Source organism: Castor canadensis, chromosome 8, assembly GCF_047511655.1.
Source record: "Castor canadensis chromosome 8, mCasCan1.hap1v2, whole genome shotgun sequence".
NCBI lineage: Eukaryota > Metazoa > Chordata > Mammalia > Rodentia > Castoridae > Castor > Castor canadensis.
Window position 1 is genome coordinate 95,823,931 of NC_133393.1, and position 20,077 is coordinate 95,844,007.

The 20,077-nt window shown below is 34.0% G+C and overlaps 1 protein-coding gene and 1 pseudogene across 1 annotated transcript; one reads left to right on the forward strand and one right to left on the reverse strand.

The window, feature by feature from the left end:
- Positions 1–2,593: 2,593 nt before the first annotated feature.
- On the forward strand, positions 2,594–3,577 carry LOC141425944 (olfactory receptor 6C74-like). The gene has a single exon (XM_074084868.1). It carries the CDS (start codon positions 2,594–2,596, stop codon positions 3,575–3,577), a length of 984 nt encoding a protein of 327 aa, XP_073940969.1.
- Positions 3,578–15,725: 12,148 nt separating this feature from the next.
- Positions 15,726–15,822, reverse strand: LOC141410523 (U6 spliceosomal RNA; annotated as a pseudogene).
- Between the last annotated feature and the right edge of the window lie 4,255 nt (positions 15,823–20,077).

A 20,077-nucleotide genomic window follows, 5' to 3' on the forward strand; every position in this document is an offset into this window, starting at 1 on the left:
TCTCAAATCCTGCTGAGAGCTCATCAAGCACCTTTACATGTTTTCATTCTGGACCCAGAGAGCATGAAAAATGCCATAGCTCAAGATTGATTTTATATGTTAGTGTGTTTAACATGCAGAAGGTGATCAATACATGGATAAGGAAATTACAGTAGGAGAGCCTTACTTAATACACTCATCTACCTGGAATAAGTTGGTTAATCAAATCATTTCCAAGAGTGCCATTTATAAGTGAGGGAAGATATCCCAGATTGTGGAGTAAGGTGAGATTCTTTCAGAGAGGAATGGAGTATCCTGTGCTCAGTTCAACCCTAGGTAAAAAAGTCAAAAATTGAAGCTTAGGTGATTTTCTGACATAATATTTACTTACTTAAGATACTTTTTGTTTTAGATAAATATTTGCAATTTAAAGACTTTTTATCATACTGATTTAGAATTTCAAAAGATGTAAATATTTATAAAAGTATAAAATAATGTTTGCTTAGATAGATTGTAATTCACATTTGTTTTACTTTTAAAAAACTAACCTATTTTTCTTCAACTTTTAAAATTTTAATTCAGGAAGAAAATAATGATATGACAATTTAGAATTGAAAACTTTATTTTGTTAATCTGATATTTATATTAGCTAAAACGGCTAAATGAAACTTCATTCATTGGCTTTACTTCTAACATATTTTTTATTTTTTACAGTGTATTTGGATAGTTGGTCTATATGGTGTTGAATTTGGACAAAGGAGTGATCTAACATGATAAAATTCCTATTTTTGTCTTTTAGATTGATTCCTAAAATAGTTACAGTTAAGGCAATTTGTGTAAATAAGGAAAAATATTCTAAGAAATTCCTTCAAAATTATCTGAATGAGAAAGGACCATCCAATAAAAATGAGTCATTTCTTTTCCCTCATGTCTATCTACATCATTAACATCCATGGTTTTAACAGCAAAACTCTGTCCATTGTTTCTGATAAATTTCTGTTTGTATACTTTTTGCTTTTGGTCAGAATGTTCTTATTGGAATACCATGTCTGATTTCTTTTATTCTCATACCTATCGTAGAATCCAAATTTTCTCCTGCAATGTTTTGTAGATATAATTGGAAATAAGTTCTACCTATCCTTACATGTCTATTTTAGTGATATCTATACTTTCTCCATAATGTATGTTTTAGAGGTTGTAAATAATTATCATGATACCCTCAACACAAAATATATTCTCATATAATGTCATGTCCATCATGAAAATGTAACTGCTTAATGTGTTTGATGATGAAGATACCCAGAAAGGAAAATTTCCCTGGAGATGTCATTAATCTTAATATTAGACCTCCAATTTACTTGCTATACAAACTTAAACAATTTTGTTGTATAAGTTTGCTACCTCATTTTATATATACTTGATGTCAAAAACAATTATCTCCTTGTTAATGTCTCTTCATTGCATTTTAATATTCGTATGACTCTTAAATTATGTTTCAGTGCTGTCCAGAGATTCATTATGCTTTTTGAAATTCACCAAATAATCCTCTTCTTTTTAGGCTATGCTGAGCTGAAAATTATTCATATTTTGATCTCTAAATAAAGAGTGAAATGTAGCAAGAACCAGAAGTGGTTGGAGAAAAAATTTATATTTAACATTTTTAATTTTTTAACTTCATTGTCCCATCTTTAAGAATCCTTATCTCTCTAGATTTCCACACAGCTTTGTATTCATTTCCCCCATCTCATAAAACTACATTTATATATTTCCCTTTGTTCCTATGTGCCTGCATCCCAATATTCACTTTACTTGGTGCATTCTCAGATCTATAAACACAGAAGAAATGCAGAAGTGTCAATATCTATCTGCAGTCACTCATGTTATCATATTATTCCTGTTGATTTGTTATTAGGGTTCAGGGTGAAAGGAATGGAGGATGAAAGCAGAGATCTAAGCAATGGGAATACTAATAGGAACAGTAAATACAATTGTTTCCTATGCTTCATTTTCATCTATTCAGAATTGTATTGCAGCCATGGAAGAAATGCAACAAGAATAGGAATTTCAGCTTGATTTAGTGAATAAAATAGTAATCATGTGCTAGCACTGTATACTAAGAATGGAGAAGTATATGTGTGTGTGTGTGTGTGTGTGTGTGTGTGTGTGTGTGTGTGTGTAATGTAAAATGTGGAGTGATATGTTTCAAATAACAGGCAGCATTTTGGGTTTTTAGGCAAATGTGTTTCATTTTATTCAAGTAATCTTTAACTGAAAAGGAAAGTAACATGGCATCCAACTCCTGGTAATTCTCAACAAACAAAAATATTTTTTCTGTCTTTAAACTGTTAATTTACCTCTAATTCATTTACATAAAACAAATGAACAATCACTAACATCATGTAGATTATTTGCCAGTAGAATTGCAAATTTATATCTTAATTCTCTACTCAGAAAATCTGAAAATGCTAAAATTATTTTTCTTGGTATAACCATCTATAAGACACAAATAAGCATTATATTTCTCTTCAACACTAGTTTTCATGGCCATTGTGCTGAACAGATAAATAACTACTTTTTTTTTCTATTCAGACATGGTAAGGGTCAGAGGACCATAATGAGAAACCACACAAGAGTGACAGTGTTCATCTTGGTGGGTTTGACTGATGACTCACAAGTGAAAGGTGTGCTCTTTATCTTCCTGCTTCTCACCTACTTGCTAAGCATCACTGGCAATCTGATCATCATCACACTCACCCTGGTGGATTCCCACCTTAAGACCCCCATGTACTTTTTCCTCAGGAATTTTTCCTTCTTAGAAATTTCCTACACTACTTCATGCATTCCTAAATTGCTAGTTGTTATGGCAACTGGAGACCATACTATTTCCTGTAATAATTGTATCACTCAAGTGTTTTTTGCCTTCCTACTTGGAGCATCAGAATTTTACTTACTGGCAGCAATGTCCTATGACCACTGTGTGGCCATCTGCAAGCCCCTGCATTACACAACCATCATGAGACTCTGCACACAGCTCGTTCTCAGCTCTTGGCTTGCTGGCTTTTTTGTCATCTTTCCACCACTGGTAATAGGACTAAATATTGATTTCTGTGCCTCCAATGTTGTTGATCATTTTCACTGTGTCACTACTCCCCTCCTGCAGATTTCCTGCTCAGACACACAGCTCCTGGAGACAATGGGATTTGCCTCAGCTTTGGTGACACTGTTGGTGACACTATTGGTCACACTGATGTTGGTGATGATGTCCTACACTTTTATTACTGTGACAATTTTTAAAATCCCTTCAACTAGTCAGAGGAAAAAGGCTTTTTCCACATGTTCTTCTCATATGATTGTGCTATTCCTGTCATATGGCAGCTGCATCTACATGTATGTTAAACCATCAGTCAAACAAAGGATTTCTTTTTCCAAGGGAATTTCAGTGCTGAACACTTCAGTTGCTCCACTTTTGAATCCTTTTATCTATACCTTACAGAATGAGCAAGTGAAGAAAGCCTTCATTAATACAATATACAGGATTGACTCATTCTCAAAAAAATTAATTGAATATTCTATTTTATTGTATAAAGGAAGTAAATAAAAGACTCAAGTAAAACCAACAGCTTGTAAGACACAGTTTCTTCCTTTTTGTTTTTTCTTTTCAGTGCTTTTTGATTCATCTTTATGCCTTTTCAAACTATTTTTTCACAAATATGTTTCATCTAAAGTAGTTAATTTCTACTTTATTCTCCATTACAGGTATTCTATTTTATCTTTCTTCTTCTTACTTTATTTTTCTGTGGATATCTTTTGAAAACTGAGTAAGTTTCAAAATTTTGTCTTTTAAGAATTCTGCATAGGACTGGAGGTGTGCCTTAGTGGTAGAGTGTTTGCATAGCATGCATGAGACTCTAAGTTTAATCCTCAGTATGGGGGGAAAATTCCACTCAATCATGACTATAAAATATTGTTTCATTCATAATTACATTGAATGTATTAGTGCAAAGGTTATTTGCTACTCTATATTTATGATTGATTATAACCCTTGAAATTAATATTCTTTATATTTTGGTCATATTATCAATTTTCTATTTAAAGAAATTAAAAGAAATCATAGTGGCATTTAGACATCACAAGTGATGTTCATCTTTCATGTTATGTATTAAAATTATATATACATATTTTAGAGTTATAATTTAAAGCATGTTCCATGGAAACATTATTTATTTTCTTTCTGAAATGAATTACATTTGCAAGCCATTTAATCATGGTTTAAAGAAAATGTGTTAATCTTACTGAATTATTTTGAGAATTAACAGTTAAATACAATACTTAACTGTTGCTCTCAAACCTCAAACTTCCTTTTTTTGCTTGGGATATTCTTAAATCTAGCTAGAAATGAAATGAATTGTTACTACACAAGAGTAATGTCAACTTAATGTATTTATTATTTCCAAAAGTTGTTTCTCAAGTGTATATATAAAATATATTTGTAAAATGTGTGCATATGGAGATTGTCATAGAGGTAGATGTATATCTATATAGCTATTCCTCCTGCTACTGAAACCAAGATAACTAAAGAATCACATCCTTATCTTAAGGCTGTTTTCCAGCTGTAGGTCAGATTCTGCTAGGAGTTTTAAAATTATTTCCCGTGTGACTACCAGAATTGTTAAAAACTTAAATATAAATGATAATATTTCATGAATATCCATATTTCATAAAATTTTCACAAAGCTGTGCTTATCTTGGCCATAATTTTTAATTTCATTTTATAAAATATACATATCTTCACTGAAGGAAAATAAGTTTGGAATGTGGTACCAAAAGGGACAGAATAATTATTCCCAGGGAGAACTACACATAGTGTATATAATGGGAAAATCGTATAGGTTTCTGTAGAACTATAGGATGTATTTCATATCCGAAATTATTTGGGTAAGTTGTTATTTAGGTATATAACAACTTAATTTTATTAAGTACACTTAATGATTCTAAAGCACTTTCTTAAATTTAGAAATATTAAGCATGCAGAAAATACAAATATACATATATGTAATATTGTGAGACAATTTAATAAAAATAAAACCTAAGGGTCTTTGAATAGATAAAATAGTCTTAATTCTTTATGTATCAGTGAGGATCAATTTGGTGAAAATGTACTGTCCAAGTTAAACCACTTGGCTAAGCTATCACTGAGTTATGCTGAAAAATTTTATATATTAATGAGCTTGTCCTCAGCACTCTAAGTCATCATTTCAAATATCAGTTTTCTTAAGAACTTTATTTGTTATTCCAAGGCAGAGCTAATTATTCAAATCCCTGTGTTACTTCATACATATTAGTTTATATTTTCAGTAACTCAATAGCATCTCTACTAGAAAATTTTTTCTAATTTACAGGTTGACTAACTCACAAAATTAGCTCTTTTGAATGAGCTTTTTCCTAAACAAAATCTAATGTTTTTGGAAAAAGATATTTTTGTTTGGATAATATAGCTATACTGGGAGTTTTCTTATGACATTCCTATTTATAGATAATATCTCAAATTGGTTCATGTTCTTTATTTTTCTCCTCTCTACCTTAGTCCCTTTTTGTGGTGATTTCAACACATTTTAAAATTCTATGTTAGTTACTGTATAGAAAGTACATCAACCATATTCAACTTCTTAACTTCTTCTTTAGCCCCCTTCTTTCATTAGTGAAATCTGCTTCATGGTATTGCTTAAATTTGCACTGGGCCAATATTCCACATATTAGAGCAAACATGCAGTTTTGGTTTTCTGAACCTGATTAACTTCACTTAAGATGATATTCTCCAGTTCCATCATTTGGCAAACAACAAAATTGCATTGTTCTTTATGGCTGAATAAAATTCCATTGTATATAAATATTACATTTTCTTAATCTATTCATTAGTTGTGGCCATCTTGACTGTCTCCATAGCTTAGCGATTGTGACTAATCTTGCAAAAAACATGAATAGGCAGTTGTTATTGTAACCTGTTTTATAGTTCCTTCAAGTATATCCCTAGGATGGTTACTTATGGATCATAGGCAGCTCATTTTTAGTTTTTTGAAGAGCATCTGTACTATTTTCCATCGTGGTTGTACTAATTTATATCCCCATCAACAGTGTATGAGGGTTCCTTTTTATGTGCATCCTCGACAATATTTGTTGTTTGTATTCCTCAAGATAGCCATTCTAAGGAGCGATGTGGAATCTTAACATGGTTTTGATTTGCATTTTCTTTAAGGCCAGTGAAGTTGAGCATTTCTTCATGTGTTCTTTGGCCATTGAACTTCTTCCTTTGAAAAACCTCTGTTCATTTCATTTACCCATTACTTCTCTGGACACTGATATTTTGGGAGTTTAGTTTTTTGATCTCCCTGTATATTCTGGTTATTAATCCCTTGTTGTTTGAATAGCTGGCAAAGGTTTTGTTTTTGCATTCTGTGGGCTACCTATTAAATATGGTGACCATTTCTTTTGCTATGCAGAATGTTTCAGTTTCATGTAGTCCCATTTGTCAATCTTTTTCTAAGTTGCTGAGCCATTGGAGTTCTATTTAGGAAATTATTGCTTATGCCTATTAGTTCCAATGTATTCCCTGCTCTTTCCTGCACTACCTTCAAAGTTTCAAAGGTCTTACATTAAGACTTTAAGTGGTCCTTAACTTTGAGTTGATACTTGTACAGGTTAAAAGACATGGACCTCTAGTTTCAGTTTTCTGCAAGCAGATATCCAGTATTCCCAGCAACATTCCTTGAAGAGACTCTTTTCACTATTGTATGCTTTTGGAAACTTTGTCAAAAATCAGGTTGCCATAACTGCATAGATTCCTATCTGGGTTTTCTATTCTGTTCCATTGGTTTTCATATATGTTTTTGTGCCAGTACAATGCTGATTTTATTTCTATGTCTCTGTAGTATAGTTTCAAGTCACGTATTGTTTATTTTTAATTCATTTATTCACATGTGCCTACATTGTTTGGGTTATTTCTCCCCCCTGCTTCCACTCTCACCTTCTCCCAGCTACCCACCTTGCTTTCAGGCAGAACCTCTTCTGCCCTTATCTCTAATTTTGTTGAAGAGAAGACATAAGCATAATAACAAAGACAAAGCGATTTTGCTGCTTGAGTTAAGGGTTGCTATACAGAGAGATTCCTAGCATTGCTTCCATGTACAAATGTGTTACAACCCAAATTGATTCATCTCTAACTGATCTTTACAAAGGTTCCTGATCACCTTCTTGTGTTGACCTCTGTCACTTTAAGGTTTCTGTATTAGTTCCTCTGGAGTAGGGACATCAAATGCTTTCATGTTTTGGTTTTTCTACCTAACCCCATACCTCCAGTATGTGCTCTTCCCTTGTCATGCGACCCAATTCCTACAACATTGCTGTATTTGCCCTAGACCTAAAGTCCACATACGAAGGAGAACATATGATTTTTGGTCTTCTGAGTCTGGCTAACCTCACTCAAAATGATATTCTCCAGTTCCATCCATTTACTTGCAAATGATAAGATTTCACTCTTCTTCATGACTGAGTAAATTCCACTGTGTATAAATACCACATTTTCTTGATCCATTCATCACTAGTGGGGTATCTTGGTTGTTTCCATAATTTGGCTATTGTAAATAGTGCTGCAATAAACATGGGTGTACAGGTGCCTTTGGAGTAGCCTGTGTTGCTTTCCTTTGTGTATATCCCCAGGAGTGGGATTGCTGGATCATATGGCAGATCTATGTTCACATTTTGAAAAAGGCTCCAAGTTTTTTTTACAGAGTGGTTGCACTAGCTTGCATTCCCACCAGCAGTGTATGAGGGTTCCTTTTTCCCTTCATCCTCTCCAACACCTGCTGGTGGTGGTGTTTTTGATGATGGCTATTCTAATGGGGGTGAAGTGGAATCTTAGTGTGGTTTTGATTTGCATTTCCTTTACGGCTAGAGATGGTAAGCATTTTTTCATGTGTTTTTTGGCCATTTGAATTTCTTCTTTTGAGAACATTCTGTTTAGTTCAGCTGCTCATTTCTTTATTGTTTCATTGATTTTGAGGAGTTTAGTTTCCTAAGTTCCCTGTATATTCTGGTTATCAGTCCTTTGTCTCATGTATGGCTGGCAAATGTTTTCTCCCACTCTGTGGGTGGTCTCTTCAGTTTAGACACCATTTCTTTTGTTCTGCAGAAGCTTTTTAATTGTATGAAGTTCCATTTGTCCATTCTTTCTCTTAGTTGCTGGGATGCTGGGGTTCTATTGAGGAAGTCCTTGCCTATACCTATTACTTTCAGAGTGTTTCCTGCTACTTCCTGTACTAATTTCAGACTTTTGGATCTGATATTAAAGTGTGATCTATTTTGAGTTGGTACTAGTGCAGGGTGATAAACATGGATCTAGTTTCAGTTGTTAGCAGATGGATAACCACTTTTCCCAGCAACATTTGTTGAAAAGGCTGTCTTTTCTCCATCATATATTTTTGGCACCATTGTCAAAAATAAGGTGGGTATAATTGTCTGGATTCATATCTGGGTCCTCTATTCTATTCCACTGATCTTCATGTCTGTTTTTGTACCAATACCATGCTGTTTTTATTGCTATTGCTTTGCAATATATTTGCAATATATATTGTAATACCTCCAGCATTGCTCTTTTTGCTGAGTATTGCCTTGGCTATTCTTGCACTCTTGATTTCCCAAATGAACTCTAGTGTGGATTTTTCAACATCTGTGATGAATGTCAATGGGATTTGATGGGAATTGCATTAAATATGTAGATTGGTTTTGGTAGTATAGCTATTTTTACTATGTTGATTCTACCAATCCACGAGCATGGGAGCTCTATCCATCTTCTGTAGTCTTCCTCGATCTCTTTCTTCAGGAGTTTGTAATGCTCCTTGTAGAGGTCATTCACATCCTTTGTTAAATTTATTCCTAGGTATTTGATTTTTTTTGAAGCTATTATAAATGGAATTGTCTCCAGATACTCCTTCTCAGTTTGTTTGTTGTTGGTGTATAGAAAAGGTAATGATTTTTGTAAGTTGATTTTGTATCCTGCTACCTTGCTATAACTGTTTATGAAGTCTAGGAGTTTTTGGGTAAAGTTTTTTAGTTCTCTAAGGTATAGGATATATCATATGCAAATAGGGATCTTTTGACAGTTTCTTTACCTTTTTGTATTCCTTTTATTTCTTCTCACCTAATTGCTCTGGCTAGGAAATCCAGTACTACGTTGAATAGGAGTAGGGATAGTGAGCACCCTTGTCTTGTTCCTGATTTTAGTGGAAATGGTTTCAGGTTTTCATCATTAAGTATGATTTTGGCTGTAGGTTTGTGGTATATAGCCTTACAATGTTGAGGTACATTCCTTCTGTTCCTAGTTTTCTTAGAGCTTTTATCATGAAGTGGTGTTGGATCTTGTCGAAGGCTTTTTCTGCATCTATTGAAATGATGAAGTGGTTTTTGTCTTTTCTTCTATTAATGTGCTGTATTACATGTATAGATTTGCAAATGTTGAACCATCCTTGCATCCCTGGGATGAGGCAGACTTGGTCATGTTTGATGATCTTTCTGATGTGCTGTTGGATTGGTTTGCTAGTATTTTATTGAGGATTTTGGAATCAATGTTCATTAAGGAAATTGGCATATAGTTCTCCTTTTTGGAGGTGTCTTTGTTTGGTTTTGGGATTAGAGTAATATTGGCTTCATAAAATGAGTTAGGCAGTGTTCTTTTCTTTTCTATTTTGTGGAACAGTTTAAGGAGGATTGGTATTCTTCTTCAAGTGTCTGATAGAATTCAGCAGAGAATCCATCAGGTCCTGGATTGCTGCTTCAATTTTATTTTGTGTTATAGATCTATTCAGGTGATTAATATCCTCTTGGTTCAGTTTTGGATGGTCCTAAGTATCTAAAAATCTGTCCATTTATTCAAGATTTTCAAATTTATTAGAATATAGGTTCATAAATCAGTCTCTGATGATTTCCTGGATTTTCATGGGGTTTGTTGTTATCTCCCCTTTTATATTTCCGATTTTACTGATTTGGGTTTTTACTCTCCTCATTTTAGTTAGGTTTGCTGTGGCTCTGTCATTCTTATTTATTTTTTCAAAGGAACAGCTTTTTGTTTCATTAATTCTTTGTATGGTTTTTTTCTTGTTTCTATTTCATTGATTTTGGCCTTTGTTTTTATTATATCTCTCTGTCTGCTTGTTTTGGGATTTGATTGTTCTTGTTTTTCTTTGAGTTTAAGATATAGCATTAGGTCATAGATTGGAGATCTTCCTGACCTTTTAATATATGCAGTCATGACTATAAACTTTCCTCTTAGGACTGCCTTTGCTGTGTCCCATAGGTTCTGATAGGTCATGTTTTCCTTTTCATTAACTTTCAGGAACCTTTTAGTGTCCTCTTTTATTTCATTAATGACACATTGATCATTGAGCAGTGGGTTATTCAGCTTCCAAATGTTTGCTTTTTTTCTTGTTGTTTTTGTTGTTGATTTCTAGTTTTAATGCATTGTGATCAGATAAAATGCATGGGATTATTTCTATTTCTAATATTTGCTGAGGTTTGCTTTGTGCCCTAAGAAATGATTAATTGTGAAGATGGTTCCATGAGCTGCTGAGAATGTATATTGTACAGCAATTGAATCAAATATTCTATAGACATCACCTGGTCTATTTGATCTATTGTGTGATTTATTTCTTGAATTTCTTTATTGATTTATTGTGTGGTTGACCTTTCTATGGTGATAGGGGGTATTAAATTGTCCCACTACCACTGTGTTGGAGTCCATATTTCCTTTTGGTGTATTTTCCCTTTTATTAGTATGGAGAGTCCTTCTTTATATTCTTTGATCAATGTAATTTTGAAATTTACTTTGTCAGAGATAAGTATTGTTTCCCCTGCCTATTTTTGGGGGCCATTGGCTTGGTAGATCTTCTTCCAGCCTTTCACCCTAACCAGTGGTTGTTTTTGTCAATGAGATGGGTCTCCTGTTAGCAGCAGATTGTTGGATCTTCCTTTTTAATCCATTTTGCCAAGCTGTGTCTTTTGATGGAGTATTAAGTCTGTTATCATTCAGTGTTAGTATTGATAGGTATGTGGTGATTCCTGTAATTTAGTTGTCTTTGTTGTTTAGGAGTTTGATTGTGTGCAGCTCATTCAATGTTACTCTCTTCTTTCTTTCCTTTTCTTCTGCCCTTGGTTTGGTACTACCTGCCCTTTCATGGTTTTGTTTGCTTTCACTTTCTGTGTGCAGAATTCCCTGAAAAATCTTTTGTAGCTGTGGTTTGGTGGTCATATATTGTTTTAGTTTCTGCTTATCATGGATGACTTTTATTGCTCCATCTATTTTGAATGATAGTTTTGCTGGGTAGAGTGTCCTAGGGTTTAAGTTATTTTCATTTATTGCCCCAAAGACCTCACTCTATGCTCTTCTTGCTTTTTAGGTTTCTGTTGAGAAATCTGCTGTGCTTTTGATGGGTTTACCTTTGCATGTTATTTGTTTTTTCTATCTTACAGCCTTCAATATTCTTTCTCTATTCTCTATGCTTGTTGTTTCAATGATAATATGTTGTGGGGTAGTTCTACTTTGGTGAAGTCTGTTTGCTGTCCTGGAGGCTTCCTCTACCTGAATAGGCATAGTTTTCTCTAGATTTGGGACATTTTCTGTTATTACTTTGTTGAATATATTATGAATTCCTTTTGCTTGCACCTCTTCTTCTTCAATGCCCATGATTCTTAGGTTTGGTCTTTTGATGGAGTCGGTGTGTTCTTGCATATTCCTTTCACAGGTCTTGAGTTGTCTGATTAATAGTTCTTCAGTTTTTCCTTTAATTACCATTTCATTTTCAAATTCTGAGATCCTGTCTTTTGTTTGTTCTGTTCTGCTGGAGTGGCCTTCCATTTTGTTTTGTAATTCTGTTTCATTCTTTTTTCTTATGTTTTCCATATCATGGGTCACCTCCTCTTCAATATTGTCAATTTTTGTCCTTAATTCATATTTCTCTCTACTTATGGTGTTCTCTGTTTCATTTTGATGTTTACTTAGGGCTCCTCTGATTTCATTTATTTGTTTTTGCATTTTCTCATATTCTTTATATTTGTTGTCTTGGAATTTCTTGATTGCCTCCTGTACATTTTGGTTGACCATGTCTAGTATTATCTCTATGAAATTCTCAGTGATAACTTGGAGGATTTCTTCTTTCAGAGTGTTCTTGTGTGCTTAGTTGTGTTCCTTGGTGTAATTTATCTTTGTTTTGTTGGAATCTGGATCTGGGTATCTGTTTTCTTCATTTCCTTCTGAACCCTGTACTAATTTATCTTGGAGGAAGAATGGTTTCTATCCTTTTGTCATCTTCACTATTCAACTTTGTACTGTTTCTGTCCCTGGTCTATGTGTAATTTAGTATTGGCTAACTTAAAATAGTAAATCTAACAAAACCAAGAAAGGAGAAAAAAGAAAAAAAATGGAGAACCAAAGAAATCACCAGGGAGATATTGTGGACAATCAGACAGTGAACAAGACAAACAAACACTTAAAGAAAAGAGGGGAAAAAAAAAGAAAAAAAGTATTCCAAGTTCAGGAACACTGGAATTTCAGTCTTAGTAGTTCTGATATTACTCCTTTAGCATCCAGTCTTATTCATCTCCATCTACTAGGCAGGTTTGGAGCTGGCATCTGGTGGAGTTGGAGCCCTTCTGTGGTGGATGGCAGCCGGTATGCCTCTGGGCTGGCAGTCAGGGCATGGCTGAGCAGGTTTCTGGATAGCGGCCTGGTGGGTTGGCAGCTTGGCAGGCCAGAGGGCTGAAACCTGGTGGTCCTGGAGGGCCAGTGGGGTAACAGCCTGGTAAGCCTGGCAGGCCAGTGAGTGGCAGCCTGGCTGTTTTGCGGGGTGGAAGCCTGGCACTCCTGTATGGCATAGGCCTGGCAGGCCCCCTGATGGTGGTGGCATAGGGGTGGTGGCCTGCCTGCTTTTTCAGTGTATTGGGCTAGAGGTTCCAGGTGGTGAAGTTTCAGCTCTCCCTGGTGATTTATCTCAGCCATGCATGTCTCCAGCATCTCAGCAAGGTCCCTGATTCACGGAGCTCACACAGTCTGTGTCTATGTCCCAATCACCATTTTCTCAAGTTGGATATTGTGACACCTCCAGTGTTGCTCTTTTTGCTCAATTTTACCTTCACTATTTGTAGTCTTTTCTGCTTCTAAATGTACTTTAAGTTTGATTTTTCAATCACTGTGATGAATGTCATGAGAATTTTTATGGGGATTGCATTGAACATTTAGATAGGTTTTGGTAATGTAGCCATTTTCACAATATTTATTCTGCTAATCTATCAGCATGATAGATCATTGCATTTTCTGTAGTGTTCCTTGATTTCTTTCTTTAATGGTTTAAAGTTTTCATTATAGAGGACTTTCACTTCCTTTGTTAAGTTTTTAGGTATATTTTGTGGCTAGGTAATTTTGAGGGAATTTTTTTTTTATATTCTTTCTTGCTCTGTTCATTGTCAGTATGTATAAAGCTATGATTTGTGATTGATTGATAAATTGATTTTGTATCTTGTTATTTGCTGAAGGTGTTTATGATGAATAAGAGTTTTTTGTTAGAGTTTTCCTGGTCTTTTAGGTATAAGATCTTGTCATCTGCAAATGGGAATACTTTGACTTCTTGCTTTCCTATTTGAATTCCTTTTACTTCATCTTCCTGTCTTATTGCTCTAGCTAAGATTTCCAAGAATATGTTGAATAAGAGTGGGGAGAGTGGACATCCTTGTCTCATTCCTGACTTTAGAGAAAATGGTTGCAGTTTTTCCCCATTTAGTATGATGTTGGTTGTTGGCTTGTCATATATAGGCTTTATTATATTGAGATACATTCTTTCTATTCCTAGTTTCATCAAAGCTTTTATCACAAAAGGGTGTTGAATTTTGTCAAAGGCTTTTTCTGCATATGTTAAGAGGAGATTTGTGAGTTTTGTCTTTGCTTCCTTTAATATGTTGTATTATGTTTAATGATCTGCATATGTTGAGACATCCAAGCATCCCTGAATGAAACCAAATTGATAATGGTGAATAATCTTTTTTGATATGATGTTGAATTTGACTTGTCAATATTTTATTGAACATTTTTGTATGAAACTTCGTTAAAGAGATTGGCCTGTAATTCCTTATTTTTGCTATGTCCTTGTCTGGTTTTGGGATGAGTGTAATACTGGCTTCATAGAATGACTTTGGCAGTGTTCCTTCCTTTTTTCTTTCATGGAAAATTTTGAGGAATGTTCGTATTAGTTCTTCTTTATAGTTCTGGTAGAATTCAAAAGTGAATATGTCAGGTCCTGGACTTTTCTTTTTGGAGATTCTTTATTGCTACTTCAATTTTATTGCTTGCTATAGATCTACTAAGATGATTTATATCCTCTCAGTTCAATTTTGGATAGTCATATGTGTCTAGAAATGTGTCCATTTCTTCTAGATTTTCTGATTTATTTGAATATATGTTTTCAAAGTTATTCTAATGATTTGCTGGATTTCCTTGGTATTTGTTATTTCCCCATTTTCCTTTCAAATTGTATTAATTTGGATCTTTTCCCCACTCATTTTAGTCAGGTTTGCTAGGGATGTATTAATCTTATGTATCTTTTCAAAGAAACTGCTTTTTGTTTCATTGATCCTTTTTGTCTCTATTTCATTGATTTCATCCCTTGTGTTTTAATTTTTTTCCTTCTGCTAATTTAGCTTTAGTTTGGTCTTGTTTTTCTAGAAATTTGAGATGCACCACTAGGGTTGTTTATTTGAGATCTTTCTGCATGTTTTTATGTATGCATTCATGTGTATAAACTTTCCCCTTAGCACTGCCTTTTCTGGGTCCCATAGGTTCTGGTAAGTGGTGCTTTTATTTTCATTAAATTCCAGAAACTTTTTATTTCCTCCCTTATTTCTTGGATGACCCACTGATCATGAAGTAATGTGTTGTTCAGTCTCCAGGTGTTTGAATATTTTCTGCTGTTTCTTTTGTTCTTGAGTTTTAGTTTTATTCCAATGTGGTCAGATGGTATGTGGTAGATTATTTCAGTTTTCTTATATGTGTTCAGACTTGCTTTGTGACCTAAAATATGATCTATTTTGGAGAAAGTTCTTGAGAAGAATGTATACTGTGTTGTTGCAGGATAGAATACTCTGTAGATGTCTGTCAGGTCAATTTGATCTATGGTGTCATTTAATTCTAAGGATTTTTGTTGATTTTTTTTGCCTGAATGACTTGTTTATGGTGATAGAGGAGTATTAAAATCTCCCACTATCACCATGTTGGGATCTATCTGTGTTTTTAACTCCAATAGTATATGTTTAATGAAGTTGAGTGCACAGATACTGGGCACATATAAGTTAACAATTGTCATTTCTTCTTGAGATATTGTTCCTTTTATTAACATGAAGTGGCCTTCTTTGTCTCTTCTGATTAATTGGGTTTTATCTGATGTAAATGATAAAATGTTTTTTCATCCTTACACCCTAAGCCAATGTTTGCTTCTGATTTAAGGTGGGTTTCTTGCAAACAACAAATCATTGGGTCTTCCATTTCAATTCAGTTTGCCAATCCATATCGTTTGATGGTATAGTAGAATTCATTAACATTCAATGTTTATATTGAGAGGTATGTGATGATTCTTGTCACTTAGTTGTGTAAGAGTCATTGTATTCAGTTCTATTCTAGTCTCTAATTACTTGTCTGCTCTTTTCTTGAGATCTAAAAATCCATGGAATGCTTCACAAATTTGCATGTCATCCTTGGGCAGGGGCCATGCTAATCTCAGTACCATTCCATTTTTGCTTTCTGCCAAAATGAGCACATCATTGGAATTTTGATGGAAGACTGCAGTGAATCTTTTTTTTTTTTTTGGTGGGGTGGGGAATGAACTCAGTTATTCATACTTGCACAGCAGGTGCTCTGCTTATTAAGCCACTTCTCCACATTTTGTTTAATTTATTTTGGAGATGAAGTCTAGAGATCTATTTGTCTGGGCTGACCTTGACCTATGATTGGTTCTAATGATCTTAGCCTCCCAAGTAGCTAGGATTACAGGTCTGAGCCTCTGTTGCCTCTGCTTTTGGTATTATACACATTTTCACTATGTTACATCTGTCAGTCTATGAAAATGGGAGTTTTTCCATGTTCTAGTATTTTCTTAAATTTCTTTTTTCAATATTTGACCATTATATTTTAGAGGTCTTTCACCTCCTAGATTGTTTATTCCTAGTTTTTTCTTTTTGAGGCTATTGTTAAAGGGATAGTTATCTTGATTTCTTTCAAAGCATGTTTGTTGTTGCTGGATAGGAAATTAAAAGTTTTTGCATGCTGATTTTTGTTCAGCTGCTATCCGAATGTGTTTATCAGATGTAAGAGTTTTCTGATGGAGTTAACTAATAGTGTCATTTTGATTTTTTGAAAGCATTAAGGTCTGAACTCAGTGTTTGTGCTTGCTAGGTATCCATTTTACCACTTGAACCACACTTCCAGCCATTTGTATTCTAGTTGTTTTGGATAGAGTCTTGATTTTTGACCAGGCTAGCTTGCACTGCAATCATTCTATGTTAAGCTTTCTGCTATATTCTGAGAAAAAACTCACAAGCCACTGTGCTCAGTTGTTGATTGAGATAAGGTCTTGTGAACATTTTGCCTAGTCTGGTCTTGAACCTTGATCTTACCTATATTAGCCTCCCACACAACTAGGATTGTAGTCATGAGTCACTGGCACATGACTTTTTGTCTCTTTCCTGATTTTAAAAGAAATGTTTTCAATTTTTACTTAGTTTGTAAAATGTTAGCAAGACGTTTATGATATGTAGGCTTTTTTGTGGTGAGGTATTCACATTCTATTCTGAGTTCTTTCAGGGATTTTTATAATGAATTGATGTTGAGTTCTTTCAAAGAGTTTTTCTGCATCTATTGAGGTGATTTTTACTGTTTATTCTGTTTATGTGCTGTATTACATGTAGTAATTCGCATTTGTCACACCACCCTTGTATTCCTAAAATGATGACAACTTGACTACACTGTGTGAGCTTTACCAGGTGTTCTTGAATTTGGATTATGGGTATTTTACTCAGAGTTTTTATAGCTATATTCATTAAGAAATTGGTCTTTTATTGTTATGTCCTTTTTTTATTTTGTTATCATGATTATACTAGCTCATAGATTCAGTTTGGAAGTGATGCTTTCCTTTGTGTTTTGTGGAAAAGTTTGTGGAGCATTGATGTTACTTCTTTTTAAAAGGTGTGTAGAATTCAGTAGTCCTGGGCTTTTCTTTGTTGGGAAGATTTTTGCTGCTATTTCAATTGCCTTGTCAGATATGAGTATAGCTGCTCCTGATTGCTTTCACTTCCATTTGTTTAAAATGTGTTTTTCTATTCTTTCATTTCAGGCAGTTTGTCTTTTCCAGTGAGGTGCATTTATTGCAGGCAGCAAAATTTTGTGGGTTTTTTTTTGTTTTGATCCTTTGTTTTAATTGTGTGTGTTGTTATTTTCAAATTCAATCAACCCATCTGTCTTTTAATTCAATATCAAGATCCTTAGCATTAGACTTATTATCTGAAAGCTATAATCTAGTTCCTATTATTCAGTCATTCATTTCTAATCTTCCTTTGTTTGTTTACCCTTCTCAGGAGATTTATTTTTTCATATATTCTCATGGTTGTGTTCACATTCCTCCTCTATGTATATAATACATTTATCCATCTTTTTCCATGCAGGTGTAGTGGTCATGAATTCCTTTAGCTTTGTTTATCATGGAAAATTGTTAATTCTCCTCAATAGTAAAGGATAGATTTGCTGAATACAGTTATCTAGGTTGGCAGTTTTCTTTCCATCCTTGAAGTACATAATCCTGGGGTTCTTGGCTTTTAGGATATCTGTTGAGTAATCTGCTTTCATTCTTTTGGGTTTGGATTTATATTTGACTTTGTGCTTCTTTCTTGCAGCTCCCTATAGTCTTTACTTGTAAAATATATCCCAAATTTTAACTATAATATGATATGAAGAGATTATTTCCAGGTCTTGTCTGTTTGTTATTCTAAAAGCCTCCTATACATAGGTGATAAACTCTTTCCCAAGATTTAGGAAATATTTTGCTATTATTTTATTGAATATGTTTACTTTCCTACAGGTTGTCCCTCTTCTTTTCCTATGCCTATGATTCATAGGTTTAGAGGCCCAGAGTCTTGTATATTCATTTATAATGTCTTATTTTTCCTTTATTGTTGTCTGAAAGTCCTAATTTATCTAACTTGTCATCAAGCTCTGATTATCTCTTTTACACTTGATCAAGTCTGTTGGTTGTCCTTTCAACTGAGTTTTTATTTGTCTCGGTGAGATTTTCATTTTCAAAATTTCAATTTGATTTATTTTCAAGCTTTCTATGTCTTTGCTGAATTCTTCTTTAATATCCTGCATTGTATGCCTAATTTCATCCAGCTGTTTATTTGTATTCCCTCTAAATTCATTAAGGTGATTATGTGTGTGTCCTCTTTAATCTTAGGAACCATTCATATAATCATTAGTTTTGAATTCCTTGACTGTGATTTCATCCATTTCATTTTTATTAATATGCATTATTATGGAATTGTTTACTTTGGAGAAGTCATTTTGCTTTGTTTTTTATATTTCTTATGTTTCTGTATTGGGATTTGTACATCTGAGGCTGAGTCATTGGCTGGAGGTTTTAATCTGCTGTATTCTTTCAAGTGAAGTATTCTTAATATTCAGGCAGGACTGTGTAGTGGCGGGATTGAGGTGTAGTTTCTCACCACTTGGTTAAGTGTGTAGCCCAATCACAAACAATACTCAAAAAGAACAAAACTAGCTGAAGACAATCACAATTGCTAGATATACCCACTATGCTATGATAACTAATTAAAAAAGTTACCACAACTTCAACAACCTTAGAGGAACAGGGAGACAAACTTACAAGATACTACTCAATAAAGGTAAAATGTGTATAAAATAGGAGTGTAATATTAATGAATAATACAAGAAAAAAGGTCACATAAGCAAAAGAATGGGAAAAAGTAAATGGGGGAGAATAAGAAAGAACACAATAAATAGATAAAATCCAGTTGCAGATGAAGAGGTAAAGAGAAAACATGAATGAGAATTAATAATAAAGCACAGAAATGAACAACCAAAAACAATGACAAAACAAATTGTAGAAGAGGAACTAGCAAAAGAAGAAAAAGTAAGAGAGAAAAAAAATTGATCAAACAATATGAAGAATGGAAGAAGATAAAGGTGGGAAGAGTAGAAAGTAGAGAGAAGAACAAAGATGATTAAAAATTAAATATGAAAGTCTGGGTGTGATGGCTCACACTTATAACCACTGTATTGGGATAAAAGGAAGAATAATGGGGGGAAAGAATGAAACAAAACAGGGTATAATGTATGCATATATGGAAATGTCACAATGAAATACCTTGCACAACCATCATTAATACTAAAAATACTTTCCATCTCACCTCACCCTTCCATTCTAAATATTACCATTGTTATTATTACAAGCTAGAAAATACTTAATTGCACACAGTACAGGGACAGTAACAACACCAAAGACAATGACAGGAAGACAGAAAAAACAGGGAAACCAGTTTCCCCACAGCAAAAACTTAGTACATGAACCAGAGGGGAATGTAGAAAACAGGTACTCAGATCCTGACTCAAACAAAATGAAGATAAACTATGCCAAAGGTCCCAATGAAGCCCACAAGAATAATTTAAAAGAAGGCATACTACAGGTACTCAAAGAGAATTTTATAAAGATGATACTGGATAGGGTCAACCAAAATGTACAGGACACACTCAAGAAATTCCAAGGCAACAAAAATAAAGAATTTGAAAAAGCAAAAGAAGAAATAAAGCAAAGCAGAGAAGCAGTGTATAAATATGAAAGTAAAACAGAGAACATGAGGAATAAACAGATAAATGAACTCAGGATAAAAATAGACAACATTAGAGAGGAAACCAGCCAGGATATGGAAAACCTCAGAAAAAAGAATGAAACAGAACTGCAAAACAAAACGGAAGGCCAATCCAGCAGAATAGAACAAACAGAAG